This window comes from Silurus aristotelis (assembly GCF_946808225.1).
Source record: "Silurus aristotelis genome assembly, chromosome: 11".
Lineage (NCBI taxonomy): Eukaryota > Metazoa > Chordata > Actinopteri > Siluriformes > Siluridae > Silurus > Silurus aristotelis.
The window spans coordinates 4,445,957-4,468,456 of NC_139584.1; the positions used below are offsets into that span (position 1 = coordinate 4,445,957).

General features: G+C 38.6%; 1 protein-coding gene across 4 annotated transcripts in view; it reads right to left on the minus strand.

The window, feature by feature from the left end:
* notch2 (notch receptor 2) overlaps positions 1–18,488 on the minus strand; it is a 52,919-nt gene extending 34,431 nt beyond the window's left edge. For all 4 annotated transcript variants that reach the window (XM_083554846.1, XM_083554845.1, XM_083554844.1 and 1 more), the window contains exons 1-2: positions 18,118–18,488; positions 4,095–4,176 (exon numbers count right to left, since the gene is read on the minus strand). In XM_083554846.1, the coding sequence (XP_083410972.1) occupies positions 4,095–4,176; positions 18,118–18,190 (155 nt within the window). In that variant the 5' untranslated portion in view covers positions 18,191–18,488. The remainder of the gene's footprint in view (positions 1–4,094; positions 4,177–18,117) is intronic.
* Between the last annotated feature and the right edge of the window lie 4,012 nt (positions 18,489–22,500).

Genomic DNA, 22,500 nt, shown 5'->3' on the forward strand with positions numbered 1-22,500 from the left:
CACCTCTTCCTGTCCTAAACTCTAACTCGCAGCAAAGAAAGAAAAGAAAAAGATAGGCTGTTGTACTCGGGTGTCAGCTCACCTACACAAAGAAGAAGAAGAAAAAAAAAAAAAAACAGAGACATCTATGTGTTCATTTGTTCCAGTAAGAACACGCACAAACACACACTCCACAAAGCCCACACTCCTATTGTGAATTTCACCTTAGCTTTGGAGTTTCCACTAATTGCTGAATTTTAAATTTTACATCTAAAGGCCTCTATAAATGCTGTCGCTGCTCTCCACCACTCTACAGGAAGTGACAGTGAGCTTTACAGGAAGTATATAAATATCAGCTTTTTAAGCAAGATGAAAACGTCAGATCAGGAATTACACAGTGGTGGTACAGTACGGTACACTCACTGTTATAACAGAAATGTGTGTAAGATAATCACAATGTTACCTTTTACAAAAAAAATCATGATGACCGATAACATCAATTCAGTAATTAATATCAAATCAAAATCTAACTGTAGGAGTGTCGTCAAATATCGAATGGCCGCCTCCAGTCAATTATGCCTTCAGTCGATTATCATTACAAAGAAAAAAAGAAAGTTTTTTTTGTTGTGGTTGTTTGTATGTTGGTGTTCCTATGCCACGCGGTTCCCACTGAATAGACCACAGGCTGGCATAAAAATGTTTTTACTGAAATCACAGAATGGCATGTCCTGTACTCTACATGACTCGAATGTCATGTACTCTAATCCAGGAACGAGGCCTGGGTTTATTTACCAGTAAACCAGTGACATTGAGCTGAACACTGCATCTCTCTTTCTCTCCCTCCAACTCTCTGTCTCTGTCTGTCTCTCTCTCTCTCTCTCTCTCTCTCTCTCTCTCTCTCTCTCTCTATAGCTACATAGAAGGAGGAGGAGCCACAACATTGATTTGATAGCCTAGATCTGTGTAGATCTGCCTCCCCACACCCACACCCACACCCACACCCACACACACACACACACACACTTCCTCATGGGAAGACTGACGACAAATGTGATAAAATGTGATAATGTTGCTACACACATTTTAAGAATAACTTTTCGAGCATTACAGAAGCTGAAGAACAGGAGGACGATGAAGCATGAGTAGATGGACGACGAGGTGGAACAACTTCTCAACGTTAAAACCTGAATGCAATTTTTCAAATCTAAATAGTTCAAGCAATAAGGGCATGAGCATGCGCAATGTCTTATTTTTCTTTAAAATAACATGTGCTTGACAATTTGCAGCCAAGAAAACAGTAAGAACAAGGGATGAATGGATAAACAGAGGGACAGTAGGAAGGATGAAGAGATGGCTAGACAGAGATAAAGAAATGGATAGATCCATAGATCAAGAGATCGATAAAAACGAAACATTAATAGGTAGATAAAGAGTGTGAAATAATAAATAAATAGACAATAGAAACTGTGAACCTCAGAGTTGTCATGCAAACAAAAAAAAAACCCACTGAGGGTAATCTAAACAACAATCACAGACACACACACACACACACACACACACACACACACACACACACACACACACTAATTATCATGAAAGATGACTTGCATGTTTAATCTGATTTCCCTAAACCTAAACATACAAACAATTATAGAACATTCTCCAGCAGGTGATGTTGCTGCACACATTGCTGGAGTTGAGAAAAACAGTCGTGTGTGTTAGCGAACATTCTGTCTTTAATAAAATAGCTGGAGGATGTACAGTGTTGTTCCTTGCACCGGTTTTCCTGATGTAGCACTTGAGCTGCACACTAACCTACTGCTTCACTTGATTGGGAGAACAATGTTCAGTTCTTTAAAAATAATAGAAAAAGAAAAGAAAAAAAATTGAAAAAGATTGAAAATTCATCTCGTTTATAACTGTGTGTGCGAACAAAACCTCACTACACTGTGTGCAGAACATTGCAAGACACGCAAGATCAATCTACATATCTAAACATCTACATATTCACAATTTCACTCTCTCATTATATATATATATATATGGCTTTTTTTTTTTTTTTTTTTTTTAAACACATGTTCCTTTAGCTTCCTTTAGCTTCCTTTAGCTTCTTTGCAATAACAATTCTTTTAATAGGGGAGTCAAATGTGTCACATTTCTGGCTTTAGGAGAAGAATTTGTGTGAGACAGAGAACCGGAGAGATGATGTTCTCAGTCAAACATGGAGGTCGGAGCTTAACGGTTTGTGGTTGTTTGGAACAGGGAAGGTTGGAGACTTATTCCAGAGTAAGTAAAAGGAATCCTGAACCAACATGGCTCCCATTCCATACGTCAACACCACGCAATTCCGTCTGGACTGCGGCTCATTGGAAACGACTTCACCATACAACAAGACGATAAGTCGAAGCGTACATTCGATTTCTGTAAGATTTATTAAGAGAGCAAACCGTGGGCACATCACCGAAATCGTTTTGAACTGCTCTGAGATGAACTGGATCACAGGAAAGAAATCTTAAACAATTCTCAGCCTGCTTTGGCGCTCACACATGACCGATTGAATCTACCTATCATACGATTATCCAGCGTTAATTTGCTTGGACAGCTTTTTCTTGCATGCACCATGTACTAAACAATATTGCGATTGAATTAATGACGAAACCTCAGTATGGTTAAGTTTGTAAACGAACCTCAGCAGTGAACAGACCTGTTTTGTTTTTTTTTGTTTTTGTTTTTTTTGGGGGGGTTAAGGCAACCCGATAGGTCATGTTGCGGAGGGTGTGACCTGGCGGATGAACCTAGGCGTGTCAGGCCGCTTTAAAGTTTAGGCACAATTACACATGGAGACATCAGAAATATCTCAAACCAGTGAGGCGTCGCATGAACTCTCGAAACTTAAGAACTTAAGAACTTTGACATTCAAAACTTCCTGCTCAAACACCTAACGCCATTTTAATGTATTTTATGCAATTTGCATGTTTTTTTTGCCTGCATACAAATCACTAAGGCTGATCGTGAGAATGTGCTTGACAAAAAAAAACATGTTAAGCAAATACTGAACATTTGCCTTCTTAGATGGAAAAAAATAAAACATTATTTAATAAATATATTATTTACATAGAGAACTAATAGTCAAGACCAGAGAAATATAAAAAACAGGACCAGGACCAAATAAACTCACACACACACACACACACACACACACACACACACACACACACACACACACACACACACACACACACACACACACACACACTTCTCTACTTTCCATCCTGGCTGGGTTTCTCGATTTTTTTTCTCTCTCTATCCATTTATCCATCCAACCATCCATCTATCCAACTATCATTCTATCCATTTCTTTGTCTGTCCACCATCATCTATCCACACATTAGTCTGCACATCTACTTCCTTAATTATATACCCATTCCTTTGATCTGTCCATCCACCTCATCCATCAATCCATTTACCTGTCTGCCCACCTATCTTTCCATCCATCCATCTTTACATCTATTTACCCATTTTCCATATGACTGTCTAACTGTTCATAAGATATCGACTTTACTGCAGCCACTTCATCCAATCAATCATCTCTTTGTCTATCTATCCATTTATTAATGCATGATTATGTGTGGTCAGAAGCGTTCATGTTTGCTCAGGTGTGAGTAAGAGTGCTCAGAGTGCTCAGGTGTGAGGTGTGAGTAAGAGTGCTCCGGTGTGAGTAAGAGTGCTCCGGTGTAAGTAAGAGTGCTCAGGTGTGAGTAAGAGTGCTCAGGTGTGAGTAAGAGTGATCAGGTGTGAGTAAAAGTGCTCAGGTGTGAGTAAGAGTGCTCAGGTGTGAGTAAGAGTGCTCAGGTGTGAGTAAGAGTGCTCAGGTGTGAGTAAGCGTGCTCCTGTGAGCTCAGATTTGTTCAGCAGTGATCAGGACTGCTTTGGTGTGTTCAGGATTGTTTTGGTGTCTTCAGGAGTTCCCAGATTTGTTCAGGAATGCTGAAGAAAGTTCAAAAGAACTCTAGGTGTGTGTGCATGTCTGTGTGTGAAGGTGTGTGAGCCGTAAGTTCTCAGGTGGTTAGAGAAAATGTCAGCAGTGTCGAGAGGAAGCTGAGTGGTTCTCTTACTTGCAGTATCCCGTTCCGTTGGTAAAGGTGACACAGCTCGCATTGTTCACACATGGGTTCACGAGATCCACGCACTGCAGGCCTGCAAAACACCACAAGAGAATGAAGGAACATTCCACTCACTCACTCATAATAAAAACAAAAAAGTCTTTTTTTTAAGTCAAATTAAAATTGTTATAAATAAATTGTCTAAAATTAAAATAATTAAAATAATTGTATTTTAGATTAGAATTTTTTTTTTTATAATTTTAAAATAATTTCTTTGGTATTTTGGTACAAAATGCCAAACAACTGCAAGAAATTTCAACTAATAACCATTTATTAATTTATTTATTTCAGCTTATATATACGCAGGTAAGACTATCTTAATGATTTGCGTTTGAAGCTAACGTTAAAAAAAGAACTTTTATTCCTAATGGTCTTGTAATGTCCAAAATTCGCGAATGGTGGAAAGCGAAGGAGGAATTTTAGCTTTTGTATCATGCTGAATGTGTATCTGCAGGTTGACACTGGAGACTCCTTCTGTACACGTTAAATAAATGTTAAAATAAATAAAATAATATAAAACAGCTTTTACAGTAGGAACGTATGGAGAGAGAGCATTATATAAACATCTAGGTCATGTTTTAGCTACAACTACTTTCCAAGCTGTGCTTTTATATGAAAACAATGCACACCTTCTGACAAATCAGGTTTGCACATTCTGTGGTATAATCCATACAAATAAGCAAATTAAATTTTCTTTCTTTTTAACAGTCTCTCTCATTTTCTCTTATCTTCAGTGCAGGAGATCTTTCTCTGGAGACTTGTGCGTCACTGCACAGCAAGACGAGTAGGCATGTTCAGGGTCGGCGGTTTGTTTTTGTGCACATTTTTCAAAAACATTTTTAGAAGACCTGCCTTTTCAAATCCGCAACTAAACTACACCAAGTGAGATATTCGTATAAATATTCTCTTTGAAAGATTTTCCACCATTCTGGCTGATGCGTCCTAAGTTCCCACTTCCCCCTCAGACATCAGATCGGGCAGGTCATATGATTTCACAGCAGTGCAGACACTCTGAGACATGTTACATCTCCACACAGGAAGCGCGCTCAGTGCTAATACTCACTTCCTGCACTTTGACCGAAAAAAAAATATCAAATAAAAATACAATCGGCTCGTGTTTGAGCTCGTAGACAATACGTTCATGCTGGGCACTCAGCCAGGGTTTGACAATGGGTTTGAGAGACCTCAAAGAAAGTGTAGTGATAATAATAATAATAATAATAATAATAATAATAATGGTGGTAAATTCAACAACCTTTTTTGTCCTTTCTGTTTCTTTCAGTTCAGCAAGTAATAAACCTTTGATGAGGGAGTAAAGTGCAAGGAAAGTATTCTTCTGAGAAAACTCTTTCAAGATTCAAAGCTTTGAAAGTTTCGGGACTGTGCGCAGGTTTTTGCTCAATAGGCAAAAACACACACACAATTCTCATAAGCGTAAATAAAACTCGAATCAAACCAGAAATTTTATTGTCACCTCAACATCTTTCCTTTCTCTCTTTCGAGGATGATTAATCCGGTTACTGTAAGCCTTGCTTGCAAAAACAAGTCAGAAGTCTTTTGAAACGCCGTCCTGTCGCCAAACTGGCTTTTGCGAGGGAATCTGGTGTGAAACCAAAAAAGGCTGGGGCGTAACGTATTTGGCGGCGTTTCTGGTGGGAAACCTGTCGGAGAGGGCCGGTTGTGCCGTGTGAGAAACGCAGAGCACGAAGAGATTCAGAATAAGAACGCAGGGAGAGAAAGTAGGGTGCTCAAGACGTGAAGAGCACGAGTCAAGACCACTCAAGAACAGAAAGAGAGAGAGAGAGAGAGAGAGAGAGAGAGAGAGAGAGAGAGAGAGAGAGAGAGAGAGAGAAAGAGAGAGAGAGAAAGAGAGAGAGAGAAATAGGGAGGGAGAAAGAAAAAGCAAAAGTCTCAAAGGGGTGGGGAGAATGCAAGGATAATTCAGAACAGACTGAAAGTCTTATGAAAGACAGAAAAGAAGGTTGAGGATTTAGAAAGAAAGAACGGAGAACAAGAAAAAAAAAGGAAGAGTAAGAGTGAGCGAGCGAGAGAGAGAGAGAGAGAGAGAGAGAGAGAGAGAGAGAGAGAGAGAGAGAGAGAGAGAGAGAGAGAGAGAGGGTCTGACTGGTTTGACGAGCTCTCCATACAATCGGAGACTCTGTGTTAGAGGAGATGATCTCACAGGATTCAGGGACGGGCTGCTGCTAATTACTCACTTCCATCTCAAATCTGAGGTTTTTCTCACTCAGAGTCCGACCTATCGGATTAGAACCGGAAACACTATGTCTTTTCCTTGCTGGAGATCCATTACCAGCTTTTGAAATGGACAAAACTACCAGCAAAACAACCTGTTATAAAACAATGATATTTTATATGATGTGCTAAATAGAGAGCAAATGATTAGTTTGAACCGATGTTACAGCAAAACAATCCCAAAAGCCACGCCCACTCTGTTTTAACATTCATTAATAAAAATGGCAAAACCTTTACTCTCACATTCACATGTCTTGTGAATAAACCAGTATCTGTGAAGGTGGGGGTTTGAGGGACGTCATTAACACGCGGGTGACAAAACCAGCGAGAAACCTTTGTAAAAATGAAACTATAGGCAAAGAAGAAAAGACACTAAAGAGAAAGAAAGAAAGAAAGAAAGAAAGAAAGAAAGAAAGAAAGAAAGAAAGAAAGAAAGAAAGAAAGAAAGAAAGAAAGAAAGAAAGAAAGAAAGAATAAGAGGGTCAGGAAAAAGAAAAAATCGGAGGGGAAAAAATAAACAAAGGGGAAACCGAGCAAAACGAGAGTGAAAGAAAAAGAATGAAGAACAGCAGAAAAAGAAAGGGAAAAGGAAAACAAAAATGAAGTGTAGTGTGTAAGAAATAAAAGGAGGGGGGGGGGGGAACGAGTAATAAAAAATGGACAGCTCTTTAATAAGACGCCTAATTTTACATCTGTCATTTACGTTGTTCATTTTCTCAGCAGTCAAAAAAAAAAAAATAGAAATCAGAATTTTCTTTTCTTTAAGTCGCTCGTTCCAATTTCTCCAGGTATTTATTTACTTTACGGCATCTGTGTTTCTCATTTACTCCCCTCCTCCATCCATCTTCCTCTCTCTCTCTCTCTCTCTCTCTCTCTCTCTCTCTTTGAGGGTGGGAATCTCTAAGATTCAGGTTAGCAATAATGTGTCCAGATGTGGGGGAAAAAAACACATATGTGTCCCTAAATCATCCAGAAAACTGTTTTACCTCATTCATATGTGTGTGTGTGTGTGTGTGTGTGTGTGTGTGTGTGTGTGTGTGTGTGTGTCGTCATCTTGGGTGTATGCTCTGCACCATCACTAAAAACAGCTCAACAGCTGTCCTTGATAGAAATAAAAGAAAAGGAAAGGAAAGAAAGAAAGAAAAGGCTTTGCTATGCAGAGATTTTATTTGTAAAAAAAAATTATAATAATAAAAATAAAAATAAATAAAATCACTTTTTGATCTCACATTTATGGAGTACAACTTTTCTTTAAAAAAAAATATAAAAACAAACAAAATCAAAAATGACATTTTCTGCTGGAAATGAAATCACTGCTCGAAGAAAAGAAGATCTGAGACACATGGACTGCTGGCCTTCGCTAGTATGAGTCAATGTTTAAAACAAAACAAAAAATTATATATATATATATATATTTCACATTAAATATTTTGTTGTTATTTACTCAACATATAAAAAGAGGGAAAATATTGTTTACAAAAACACAAACAAAATTATACATTAAAAATTAAATTCTCAAAAACATATTTCAAAAACATAATATATTTTTCTAATACATAAAAATTGACCTTAATTTCTGGTAATAATTATAGTATAATTTAAAGTTTAAAAGATCTACAGTTTATTTATTATTTAATTGTACTTTTTTTAATTACTCATTGCTAATGGCTCATTAATCTTCAATTAGCATTGTACTCAGTAGAACCGAATATCCAGTCTTTCAGTCATTAAAATGCTAACGTGGTATAATATATTTGTCAGAATAAAACCCCAACGTGAATGGAGTCGGCTTTTGTGAACACGCTCATCTTTAAGAAACTGAGATTTATTTTGGTTATAAACATGGGAAAAATATTTTCAGGGAAATAACTGTTTTAAAAACACGAGATGTGGTTTCACGTGTTTCCAGTCTCTGTGTGTGTGGTTTATAGGGTTAGAAAAGGAAACTGACGTGTTCATACGTTTCAACAGGAAACATTCTCTGAGACACATGACGTGACGTGATCATGATCGCGAAGTGGGCGAAGATTTAATACATCGTGAAAGTTCCGGATGGAGTGAACGGACAAAATGGTGAACTGAGAAAAAAAGTGTTTTAGTGCCACAGAGTGAGACTTTAACACGTTAACCCACAAACCTGACGTGCAAAGAGGGACATTTTCAATGTTGGTGTATTTGGAAATTAAATTTAATCAGATTTAGAGATAAAACTAGTGGTGGATAACAAAAAAAATAAATAAATACAAACACAGTAAGACAATGTGTTTTGAATTAAAGGTCTTTGGCAATGAGGCAAATTTAACACTACAGTGCAAACTCCCTGGATTTCAAACACACACACACACACACACACACACACACACACACACACACACACACACACACACACACACACACACACACACACACACACACACACACACACACACACACACACACACACACACACACACACACACACACACACACACAGATCCCAGCTGGGACACAGCTGCCAGTCCTGCCGTCATGCTAAAACCACTGCCTCATCTTCATATGATCATGAAATACCCACAATGCCCTGGAGAAATAAAGTGTGTGTGTGTGTGTGTGTGTGTGTGTGTGTGTGTGTGTGTGTGTGTGTGTGTGTGTGTGTGTGTGTGTGTGTGTGTGTGTTACTCTCTCTCTCTTTCTATACTCAAGTAAACAGTGAGTAATGGCCATGTTTATTTAAGTTCATTTGAGGTCACATTTATTCTTTATCTCTGTCTCTCTTTCTGTATCTCTCTCTTTCTGTATGTCTGTCTATCTCCATCTCCTTCTGTTTGTTTGTCTCTCTTGGGCTCTCTCTCTCTTTCTTTCTGTCTGTCTAGCTAGCTCTATCTCCTTCTGCATATCTGCATGTCTCCCTCTCTTGTTGTCTGCCTCTCTCCACCTTTCTCTCTGTGCATGACACTCTCTCTCACTATATCTGCCTATCATACCCCCCTCCTCTCTCTCTCTCTCTCTCTCTCTCTCTCTCTCTCTCTCTACACCTATTAATCTCTAAGACGATTATTCGTTTTTTTCTTTCTGTACACACACAAAAAACTACACGTACACAAAACTCCTTCATTCACTGTTACACCATATGTAAAAGCATGTACACTCCTGACCACCAGCCTCATCATATGTGGTTCTTACAACAATGTCGAATGCACACAATTGTATCGAGGTTGTAACACCTCTGGATTGTGTAGCATAACAGTGTGTTAAGTTTAGAGTGGAAAAAACTTGAAAGTCCAGCACAGAACCATGAGCTCAACCTGCTGAAAGGCTAATGAATAAATTTAGTGCTATAACTTCAGAGACAAAAGCGACCGATTTTCGTAGCTTTATTCACTCATCTTGTATACGGGTCCTCTGTCTGTCTCTCTCTGTTCCTCGCTTTCGTTCTTGCTCTCGCCTGTCTGTCTGTCTGTCTGTCTGTCTGGTCTGTCTGACCGCAGGCACAGTAGTGGCGTCTGAAGGGGGGAGGGCTGTGCGCAATTACACAAGCAAACGCACACTATTGCAGAGTGAAAAGAGGATCTGGCCCAAATCCACGCTAAACCGGAGAGAGGAAGTTGTTCATGCTGGAACAGGAAGTCACTCCATTTCCTGAAGTAGCTCTAGTACAGCTTTCTTCCTGCGTTTAACAACTGCATTAGGAAACTGTAATACATAACATCCTTTGACACAACTTGACAGCACAACATACGGGCCAGCTTGAGCGTGATAAACTCACGCCAGAAACAGCAAAAAACGGTGTGAGAAGGTTAACGACAGGTCACATTTCTTTAGAATAAGAAGGAGAAGCTTCGCCAATTAGCTTTAAGTCCCAAGCCGAAGTGAATTCCTGTGATGGTTTCGCTCATAAGTCAAAGAATGTGCTTTTTACTCAACTTGCACGCAATCATCATCATCACACACATACACAAATGTACTCTAACACACATCAACATTGTATGCTAATCCAAAGAAACAAACAGCAACACACACACATACAGACACACACACAATTTATATACACAATTCCATACAGATAACAATTACTGATACATTCTAATACATAAACACCAATACAGACCTCCAATTTACAATTCACACTAACACCTGCTTACACTTTTCAACACCAACATGTTCCAAAACACACAATCCAAAACCAACATTCCCCAACACACACAAGCCTACTCCAACACAAACATACTCCAACACGCCAACACTGACATGCTCCAAAACCAACATGCTACAACATACACTAACACACTCCAAAACACATCATACTCCAACACCAACACACTAACCTACTCCATCACAAACATGTTCCAACATGCGTATACACCAACATGCTTCAGCACACACCATTTAACACAGACAAAATCCACATACACCAACACAAACATGTTCCAACACACACACATACACCAACACAAACATGTTCTAACACACACATGCACTAAAACTGACATGTTTCACAACCGATATGCTTCAACATACACCTGCTACAACAATTAGTGCTACAACACTAACATACTCAAAAACACACCAACAAACTCCAACTCCAACAAACTCCAACTCCAACATACTCCAACTCCAACATACTCCAACAGACACCAACATACTCCAACACCAACAAACTCCAACACCAACATACTACAACACCAACATACTCAAAAACACACCAACATACTCAAAAACACACCAACAAACTCCAACTCCAACAAACTCCAACTCCAACATACTCCAACTCCAACATACTCCAACAGACACCAACATACTCCAACACCAACATACTACAACACCAACATACTCAAAAACACACCAACATACTCAAAAACACACCAACAAACTCCAACACCAACATACTACAACACCAACATACTCCAACAGACACCAACACTAACATACTCAAAAACACACCGACATATTCCAACACCAACAAACTCCAACATACTCCAACAGACACCAACTTTAACATACTCAAAAACACACCGATATACTCCAACACCAACATACTCCAACAGACACCAACATGCATTTAACAGTAAACATACATCAAATCTTTACCATCAAAAACTGACATACTCCAACAGTAACATGTTCCAACACACACATACTGCTACACCAACACACACTAACATAATCCAACAGTAATATACACAAACACACACTGACATGCTTCAACACTCACCATCAAGCACTGACATACTTCAACACCAACATACTCAAACATGTTTCAACACACACCAATATAATCCAACATATACATTTTTTTTAGCGCACACCAACTTACTCCAACACCTACATAATCTACATAATCTACATAACCTACAATCTGAAGTTACTTGGCCTCATTAACATACAAATGGCAAACTAATCAGCATCAACGTATAAAAACGTGAGAAAAAAACTTTTCTAGAATCACAAACGGATATAAACCAAACAAATGTTGTGTTTTGTGTTGGAATTCGAGTCTGTGTGGACTGGGACTTAAGGATCAAACACGGAACATGATACAACTCCATAATCCTCACCATGTCTAGACTGACTTTCTGTATAAATGAATATCTGTAGTTGTGAAAAGATTTCACACACATACACACACACACATACACGCACACGGCGCTGAAGCAGGACTGCAAAGTATTTTAATTCTGTGTTAATTTGCTATCCTAACTCAAGCCCCCTCGGCTTAATCTCCGGATTTTAACAAGCCCAAACATCTCTCTCGCTCTCTTTCTCTCTCTCTCTCTCTCTCCTAGAGCCTGGTAGCACTTAGCCTCAATTTCCAGACGACAATTTCACCATTTTGGAAAAGGGCAGTGTTTTTTTCACCCACACAATGAGCCTTTTTTTCCACCTCCTAGCAACTCAAATGACCACAAGGCACAAGCGGTTCTCAATCTCTTCAAGGAATAAAAAACAGACCACGCATCTCGCTTTAGCTAAGCCTCCTATCAAAATATCAACTGTCTCATAAAATAACATTTCACGTATATATGTCTGGGAACAAACTGAACCAGATTAATCGAGTAATGTTTCCCAAAAGAACCACCTTGGCCTACATATTTCTGTTTTGTTTTTTGTTTTCCAGCTAATCACTCCTGATCCAAATAACCACCTAATTAGCCTACCCGTTTCCTGAGACGGAGCTTGTTGTGTTTGAGAAACTGAAAGGAAGGGAATGAGAGCAAAGTTCTGCAGAGAACATTGTGGTTCAGCAAGGTTTAATACTGAAGGCAAAAAAGGTACAATTAAGTAAACAGCAAAACTATGAACTTAGTTACTAGATTTTACCCCCTATTTTTCCCCACTCTTGCATTTGTCTTCATTGCAAACTGTGATATTTTACAACAATGAAGGCAAGCCATGGCTATCTATAACAGTGTCTTTTATATCTATTTCATGGTGCCATGACCCAAAACTACTAGTTTCTTTAAGAAATAAACTACATAATATATCGTTTTTTATCCTGAGATTCTGGACTATTCTTAAGGGAAAAAAAAGCATCCATCATCAAACAATTTGGAACAAAGAACAAACCACTAGCCTAGCTGATTACAAATTTGCTGTAAAGTGGTAGCTAATATATTTCAGTTGGTTGCTAGGATTCTGTTAGGTGGTAACTATTACACTTCGATTGTTTGCTAGAATCCTGTTAGAATGTAGCTATTATATACTAGTTGGTTGCTAGGATGCTGTAAGAAGGTAGCTATTATATTCCAGTTGGTTGCTAGGGTGGCGTTAGATGGTAGCTATTATGTTCCGGTTAACTGCTAGGGTGCTGTTAGGTCGCTGTACTGCAAACCAAGTTGTTTGCTAGGATATTGTTTGGTGGTAGCTATCCCATTCCAGTTGGTCGCTAGGATGTTTCTATATGGTTGCTATGGGCTTCCAGATGCTTGTGCTAGTGTTCTAGCAGGTTCCAGTGTGATCCTAGGTGAATGCTAGGTTGTAGATTGTTGAAGAAACTCAGTTGCTTCTTACAAAACCAGTAACGACATAACAGACGAATAAACACAGGAAAGCAAGGCTAGAAGCTAGGTTATTACATGCTTATTTACTGGTTTAAGATTCTGACTCATTTGAATAAAAACCACATCAAAACACAATAAATTTAAAAGGATCTCTAGTAAGGAAAACACAGTTGAAACTCAGCGGCTCAACCTCTTTATCATAGCAACAGCTTGCTTTCCTTCTCTCTCCCTCTCCTACTACGCCACTCTGTTTTTTTTAACCCAGGACTCCTCCTTTCTTTTTATGTGACGTCTGAAGGCTCATGTCACCTACAAACGCTTTATTTAGGCAAATAGTAATATTTACACGGTCGTTAAAAGCGCCCACTCACTTATATTTGTGCATTCTGGTTTCATGACCTCTGAAGTATCACTTCCACTCGACAGTCATGAGTCTCTTGCGTGTCTGCCACGTTTAATAAATAAATAAATAAAGCACTCGGTGTATAATGACAAACATTTAATCACACAAGGTGATTCTTACTAAAACCACAAAACCATGTGGCAAAGCCAAACACTACAATCTAACAAGCAACACCATGTCTGTAAATATATACATGTCTATACACTACTCAATCTTATCAATACAGTGTAATTTTTTTGTATTTACAGCGACACACTTTCCTTCATTCCGATCCACTCTGTGAAGACGTGATTTCCTGGCAATTCGATATAGTTAAAAAAAATCATATGACATTTAGATGTTGGATTTACACCGGATGTATTAACGTATATGATTACAGACAGGTGGATTACACAAATAACACATTGTGGTTGAATTTTTTCATTAAACCTTAAACCTAAAGTAGAAAATTATATACTTTTTTTTTTTTTTTTTTTACTTTTTCGAGACGATGCAATACTACTTTATCTTTTCCGGACATTTTTTCTTTAGAAACACTACTAAGCTTTAAAATGTGTTTACTGAAGCATATTACAGTTCACACACACAAAAAAAAAAACACTTAGATTGTTAGGATAAATAAACTCAAAACAACCCCAAAAAAAACAGATATAGTAGAAAGACGTTCCTTTTACAAATCCAATTCCAACATTTTGTGTCTGATGAATTTCCTTTTCCATATCGGATGTGCCATTTTGGGCAGTTGGATGTTGACTAAATACTGGCATTAAAGTTTTTTAAAAAAGTCAGTGATTCAATCAGACTCTTAATGTTCATCATCGTATCGTTCGTAAGGTTTTTTAAACAGAGAATACGATGAGTTCAGGAAGGGGTCTCGGATATTCCTGGATGTTCGGGCTCGTAGGTCGGTGCTCCATAATCGTCCTGTTGTGTTTGGCGCAGTGGGAGAAATCGCATTTCACACCCCGCAGATCTGCGTTTTTCCAAAGTAGGGACAAAGGAGCGACTTTTTCGCAGCGCACACACACACACACACGCACACACAAGTAAATATACACACGTATACACACAAGCGAGCGGAGGCCCACGCCGGGCGATGTCGTGTGCCGGCAAACAGAGAGGCCGAGATAAAGAAGAGAAAGAAAAGAGAGGGGAAAAAAAAAAAAAACATGGCTTTGAGTTTTACCTCTGGGGAGGAAATCTAATACTGTGCAGCAAGAAGCAACAGAGTGTGCAGGGTACAATGGGTAGGGTTCAGTACTGAGAGAGAGGGAGAGCAAGTGTGTGTATGTGTGTGCATGTGTGTGTGTGTGTGTGTGTGCGTGTGTGAGGAATGTGAAACACCAACAGCAGCATTCCAGCTGCATCTGCATCGCCTGGCCTTCCTAACACCATACAGTTTGAAAACTAATAATCGCAAAAATCACACACGCACAACATCCGATAATAAACACTACAACAACAGAAACGCCTGTAGTATAGACCGTCCATGAACGTGAGCGCCATGGGACGCCGTCCGTGTCCTCAGAGAAGACATGAAAAACACAAAAGCAACCAGCAGGGGAGTGGAAACTCTACACATGAAAAAAGAAAAAGCCTGCAGAGGAAATGGAGGCTTTTTTTTTTTTTTTTTTAAACGCCGCCTCTGAACTCTGAAACAGTTACTAATGCGTCTGCTTTTATACACAATTACACAAACAAATCAACCTTTTGCCAGTTGAATATGTAAATAATTTTATCTCTATTCGGTTTTACATTTGTCGAGTCAGGAGTATTTACATAACACACACACACACAATCACACGTTGACTTTTAACAATCACTGTGGGCCATTTTAATTTCATTGACTCCTTCGTTACCTCAACAACCAAAAGAGATAAAATTTGGATGATGTAGCAGTTAATTACTTGTTACATTTATTACAAATGCAAGGTTTACATTATATTTCTAAACACATTGTGTTTAAAAAAAAAAGTTTCCAAATCAGACTTTTCGAAGAATTCGTACGTCTTGTACAAACTGCAAAAATGTTCTGTTTCATGTAATAACACATCAGTGACAACGATAAATGACATTACGCTATGCTTTATAAACTTTTCCCGGAGCAACACTTGAAAGTTTATTTTTGTCTCAGTCGCAGATGTTTTTCCCTCCTGTTCCATGTTCATGGTGGATATTTTTACGTCTTATTTGACCCCGTTTTTGCCGCTAAACATCATAAACTAAAATAATTTTATCACAATTTACTTATCATTTCAAATTCCTTTTCATTTGCAATGATGGCATTTGGCAGACGTCTTTATCTGGGGCAACATACAATTATCTCATTCATACAAGTGAGCAGTTGAGTGTTAAGAGCATTGATCCATAACTAACAACCTTGTGACCAGAAGTCCAACATCTTAACCACTAAGCCTCCACATCGGTATTCAATATTCTGATACCACACAAGATGCATTGATGCACGTTTTTTTTTTTTTTATTCTGTAGCTAAACACAAGCAACGTAAACACTGTAGCGGACAACACTGCTAAAATAAACCGAAACGTCACAATACAAAATCGTCAACGTTTAATATCCATACAGAGCATTGCATAGATGTTTACCCACAACGTGTCTAATCATTTGTCGAACAAAGCTGAAAATGTTTTTTTTTATTCATGCGAAACCGAGCTGGATTAACACAGAAGCAGATATTTTTTGGTTGCGTAAGTATTCCCTCAAACCTCCATTAGAACCACACCTTTGTCTCAGTCTTCTGAGACACGTCTAAATCAGCTTTGCACACCGGGATCCTGATATTTCTTGCACCGAATTGCTGGGGATCTGGTCGAACGAATGGGATCGGACTGTGTTTTCACACAAGCAAAACATTTTTACAATGCATCTCGCTAATATATAGCAGAAGTCTAAACCACTTACTCATGCAACAAATTTTGTCGATTAACATTTTCCTGCATTGCCCACAATCCCGATCCACTTTCACTTCATCTACGTCTAAAAACAACGATGCGGTGACGCTTTAGTCTGTTCAGTTCTCTTCTTCTGTATAATGAAACCCTGTCAGCTTCCAACAGCATCAACACTCGCCCTAGATTTCGAACTGGCAACGTCAAATCTCGTTTTTTTTGTCTAGTTGCAGTGCATTTTTCGATATGTTTTTTTTTTTTCTTACTTCCCCCGACAGTATAAGTTTGTTCTCACAGAAACAAAAGCAAGAAAATGCAACATTAGGCAAGAAATGAGCACTAAAACATTAATCATAACTATTGTTTCAGGGTGGAGTTTAACTTTGAATACCAACCTCGAAAATTATCTCAGTTACTCGGATACAAGCTGTCGTCATTTTCTCAAAATAGGCATGATTAGAAAGACAAAGAAAAGAGCAGCAACCATGCTTACTGCATGCAGACCACCAACATCTGGGTAGTGGTTTATTAAAAAAATGAATCATATATGGGGGACAAACAAAACCACAGTGAAATATTCAGCTTTATTACAGCAGTTTAATATAGAAATGTCTGAAGAAGAGAACATTTCTCAGTTTTAAGTAGATAAGGATTAGCATTTGAGAATGATGGGGAAAGAGATTCAAACCTAAAAATGTGCATAAAAGTGATTAATATATTAAATAACTCATTACATTTTTAATTCAACAGCATATGGCAAGTAGACTATATGTGCATTTTTCACACACACACACACACACACACACACACACACACACACACACACACACACGTGTCTGTGTGTGCATGTAGACAGGTAGACAGGTAGGTAGGTAGACAGACAGACAGACAGACAGACAGACAGACAAACAGACAAACGTGTGTCTATATCAAGTTTTATAATTATTTTATATAGTTTAATGAATATAGTATATATATATATATAAACGTATATAGCTTATAGTTTTATTTATATAAATATAATTATCTAGCTGTCTGTCTGTCTATATATATATATATATATACACACACACACACACACACACACACACACCTAAGTATGCGTGCGTGTGTGTGTGTGTGTGTGTGTGTGTGTGTGTGTGTGTGTGTGTATACACCACATATATATACACGGTTTGCGTTATAAGTTGTCAGCATTTAAAGTAATTTTTATATCCTTTTTAAAAGCATGCATTACTTCATGACTTTATATGGCGATATGCAAATGACTGTACGACCGGCCGCAGGCACGCGCGCCGTGCGCTCGTGCAGACAGATGACGATGATGCTCACCTCTTCACCCGATGTCTTTAACCCAACACAGCTGAACAGAAACCCTTCCCGCGTCCCCACACGTGCAACGATAAAACATACAATAAAAAAAAAACACCTACCGTATGAAAGATGAACGCAGGAAACGACGAATAAAATGATTTTGCCCGAAGATACACCGGGAAATCGGCCCATCTTTTTCTGTGTGGAATCCTCATAAGCGTCGCGAGCGCGAGCTTTTTTACCTCACGACTCCAAAAAAAACTCTCAAATCGCTTTCGGGGGAAAAAAAAGGAAGAAAAACTAACAAATGGCGCCTAAACGTTAAATAAACCTGACTCGCTCGTTCTCACTGTGTCTGTTTCGCGCGGGTAAATCCATTAAAGGCGAGATTTTTGGATAACTTTTCTCTCTTTCCCTTCCCCGTACACACTGCGCCTCTGAGGGAACTCTTCTGAACGTCTCGCGTTCGCTCGCGCCACCCCCTCCCCTCGCCGCACAACGTCGCAAAGGAGCCGTATCCATCCGCGCAAAGTTCACAACTGGGACTACACCGTGTCAAGTATCGTGGCGTATTCATTACCAAATAAGATATAGTTACAAAAGTAAATATTAAAACAAAGTAAAACAGCGACTGCTTTGCGTTTGAATACGTTTTTCGACCGAGTGACAAGTCGAACTATGTCTCTACCTTACATCCCATCGTAGACCACGGCGGAGGAATTTTTTTCTTCTGACTTATTTTCAACTCCGACCAAATTCTGCACCCTTGCGTACTAAGCAGTAGGCGTAGTGCGAACCGCTGCTTTATACGTGTACGTACTCTGTAGTAGGCTAGTATGCTAATCGGGACTCTTGTCTATGACTCAAATTTGACGTAAAAAATGTTCACCCCCTGTTGACGGGATTTTATATAATATGACAAATTCCACCCACCATTTCTTCGAATAATGTATAACTAATTATTTGTTTGTATGACTGTTTTAAAAACAATCCCCACATCATTTCATTTCATTAGTTAACACCCCCCCCCCAAAAAAAAATGTCTCAAAAGCTATAACAGATGTTACACTAGAATGTTTTATATTATATATGTATTTATTATACACAGTTACTTATACAGGGCTGTACAATTGTTTTATGCACTTGAAATAAGAACGCTTTAGAAAAATAGGCGTGTTACAGTTTTTTCTCAGTTGCTTTGGAGCAGTTTCTCAGATCAGAAATTAAAATCTCAACCTCCAACCTCCACGTCATTTAGTCGACTGTGCACGTCATAAAAACATTTCTCGTCGCTTCGATCAAATTGCGAATGTTTTAGTGCATTAACTTAATCAGGTTATTGCATAAGTCATTGAACGCAAAACAGTTAAACCGGTTGCCATCATCTGTCATCTGTCTAATTTTTTGTTGGTAAATGTGACTTGAATTGATGAATTGTGCAGAATTTCATTAATGGAGGCGAGTTTACGGCATCAGATCAACCAGTGATCGACTAGTTCTCTAAAACAGGTCAAAGGTGAATCTTGTGAACCTTTGCAATCAATATAAATCAAATATGCAATCAAATAAATACATTTGCGCTGCTGATGTTCAGAGATGCTGCACAGGAGAAATTCAACTTTGCGCATTTTCAATCGTTGTAACCCAAAACCGTGGTTTATATCAGGAAATTCGGAAATGGTGCAACGTCATGCTGATAACGTGACCGACCATTTTGACGATTTTGTTTGTGAAAAATGACAAAGGGACTTTTCATTCTGATGCGAATGAGATGTTCATTGACACACGAGATGAACTGAGGATTTTGAGAAAAGTTCAGGCTTTTGCACGAAATCCAATGTGTTGTGCTGTTTGTACACATTGTTTTGAGAAGTGCACTTACTGGTTTGCAAATATCAAGGATGATTCAACAAATGTTCCAAATCAGCTGAGAAAAGCAAACCTTCAAAGCAAGTCTAATCTATATTTAGCCTGCAAAACAGCATCAATTCTTGTAGGTACACTTGAAGGAACTCCGCAGGTTGGTTGCTTCAAATATCTTGGAGAAATAACTGCAGATCTTCTGTGGATCTTGGCTGCCTCAAATCCTTCTCCCGCTTCATATAATCTCAGACAGACTCGATGACGTTGAGATCAGGACTCTGATCGGGGATCACGAAGGCCAAACCATCACTTCTCTCACTTCCTTCTTGTTCTCTACACTGAATATTTTTTTAAATAACACTGGCTATATGTTTATGGTTGTTGTCTTGCTTTAGAATAAATTTGTGGTCAATCACACGCCTGTCTGATGGTAGTGCATGACGGATAAACAACCCTTCGGCACACAACCTGCCTCCTGCTACAGCCAAATATTTCAGATTTTGACTCAAAAATCCTGCTTTCATTTTTTTTCTGCACTCCAGTAGCATTTCCCTGCATTTCTTTCATGAAGACCACTTCTCACCAGACTTCTCCAAACAGTTAATAGATATACCTGGTCCCCACTGGTTTCCACCAGTTCTTTGCTGATGGCACTGCTGGATATCTGCCAGTGGTGAAGAGAAGTATGATTTCTTGGCCAATCACTGCGTCTACAGTCCTCAACATTACCTTAGTGCTTTTCTAAATAGATTGAAGAGCACATCATGAAACACAAAACTGCTTTGAAATCTTTGGCTGGGAGAAACATTGCTGATGCAGTGCAACTACCTTGTGTCTAGTTAATGTGATCAGTCGAGCCACGATGTATGGCAAGACGTAAAACTGTTTTTCACAACCTCACCTTAGTAGCAGACTTTAGCTGTACCTCACTTAATTTGAAGCTCCTACACAGCTGTTTCTGTTTGAGATAATGACTGTGTTTCAACCAATATACTGTACATGAAATAGATTTTTTATTATCAATTGCTTGGTATACAAAACCCCTGAATTTTGTGCAAGTGTAAGAATTAAAAAATCCATCCTCAAAGCTTTCGTTCTTACTCCGGAAGGAATTTGATTAAGAGGACTGACAGATCAGTATTAGTCTCAGATCTGTACCAAATACAGTACGATGACACCCCCCACACACACACTTTCCCCCTATTGACAAGCCTGCACACCAATGGTCACTGACTCAACAACAGTGTCGATTATTTTCACTGGGAAATGTTCCTCCTGCCTGTTTTTTTCCCCCTAATTGTGAGTGTCAACATTCATTCTTGGAAAATACCTAATAAACAGCAGCTATGCCACCCCTCCACCCCTACACACACACACATGTGCTCGCAGGCATAAACTCATGCACTAACTTGCAGTAATACGGTAGTATTTATTGAAAATATATCAGGGTTAAATTAAAATCTCGGACCCAGACAATTTGTAATCGTTTCTGGCTGCCAAAAACGCTGAAAACTCATCAATCAATCGTGTCATTATATAGTTTTATTTTTTACACAGATATTATAGAATTCTTATTTAAAAGGCCAAGCGTAGGCTTTAAATATGTTTTCTGATGAATTTCTGGTAAGCCTGATGAACGTTCTACAGCAAAGACTATAAAACAAACTAAAATTAAGAACAGCAAAATGTAGAAACACTACAACCAACAATAGATCCTTTTTTAACAGTTTACAACTACTCCAATTCTCCTCGTGACAATAAAACATTGGGAAATGGCATTACATCATTACAATCAGCAGACCTTACCCTGCTTTATATTTTCATTTTGGTTGAATGTAATGTTTTTTCCAGAAATCCCCACCGTTTCCCATGCTAACAGCTGCCACTTCACTCCTCAAAAACACTTTCACTCTAGCAGGTCATATGAGTTAGCATTAGTCACCTTATTCAAATATTCAATAGCTTTTATCTTACATTTCATTACTGTAGTGAGATAAATAATCTCCAAGTCATGTGTGTGTCAGTTATAATGCGCCATTTGTTTACAGCATTCCATATTTTTACTTGGGTCTGATATTGTATTTGTACTAGTTTCATTCTGATCAGACGTGTGCTGTATGTGTGCACGAGAAAGCCATTAACAATAAAAAGCTGAACTTTTTCTGATTAGAAGCTTTTGACTGATTAGAAGGTTGTGAGTTCATATCCCAGCACTACCAATCTACCCCACCTGGGCCCTTGAGCAAGGCCCTTAACACCTCAATTGCTCAGTTATATAAATGAGATAAGGGCCTGCCAATTACCATTAACATAATTTATGATTTTAAACTAAACTGATAAGGCTTACATATTATTTTACATTTATGACATTTTCAGACACCTTTATCCAATGACCTCATTATAAAAATTAACTCTCAATTAAGCGTTAAGGGTCTTGCTCAAGAAGCGCTATCTGCTTTCTTACTCATCCATGAGCTCACAGATGGCTAGTGTTGCTGTGATTGACAGTGTTGTAAGCCCCTCCCACCCAGGAAAAGCTATCTTGCTCTCTTGGACTCCCATGGATGGATGTAACAATGTCAGGATTCAAACTCAGGATTCAAACAAGAATGCTTTACTGATGCACCACTCAGAAACCT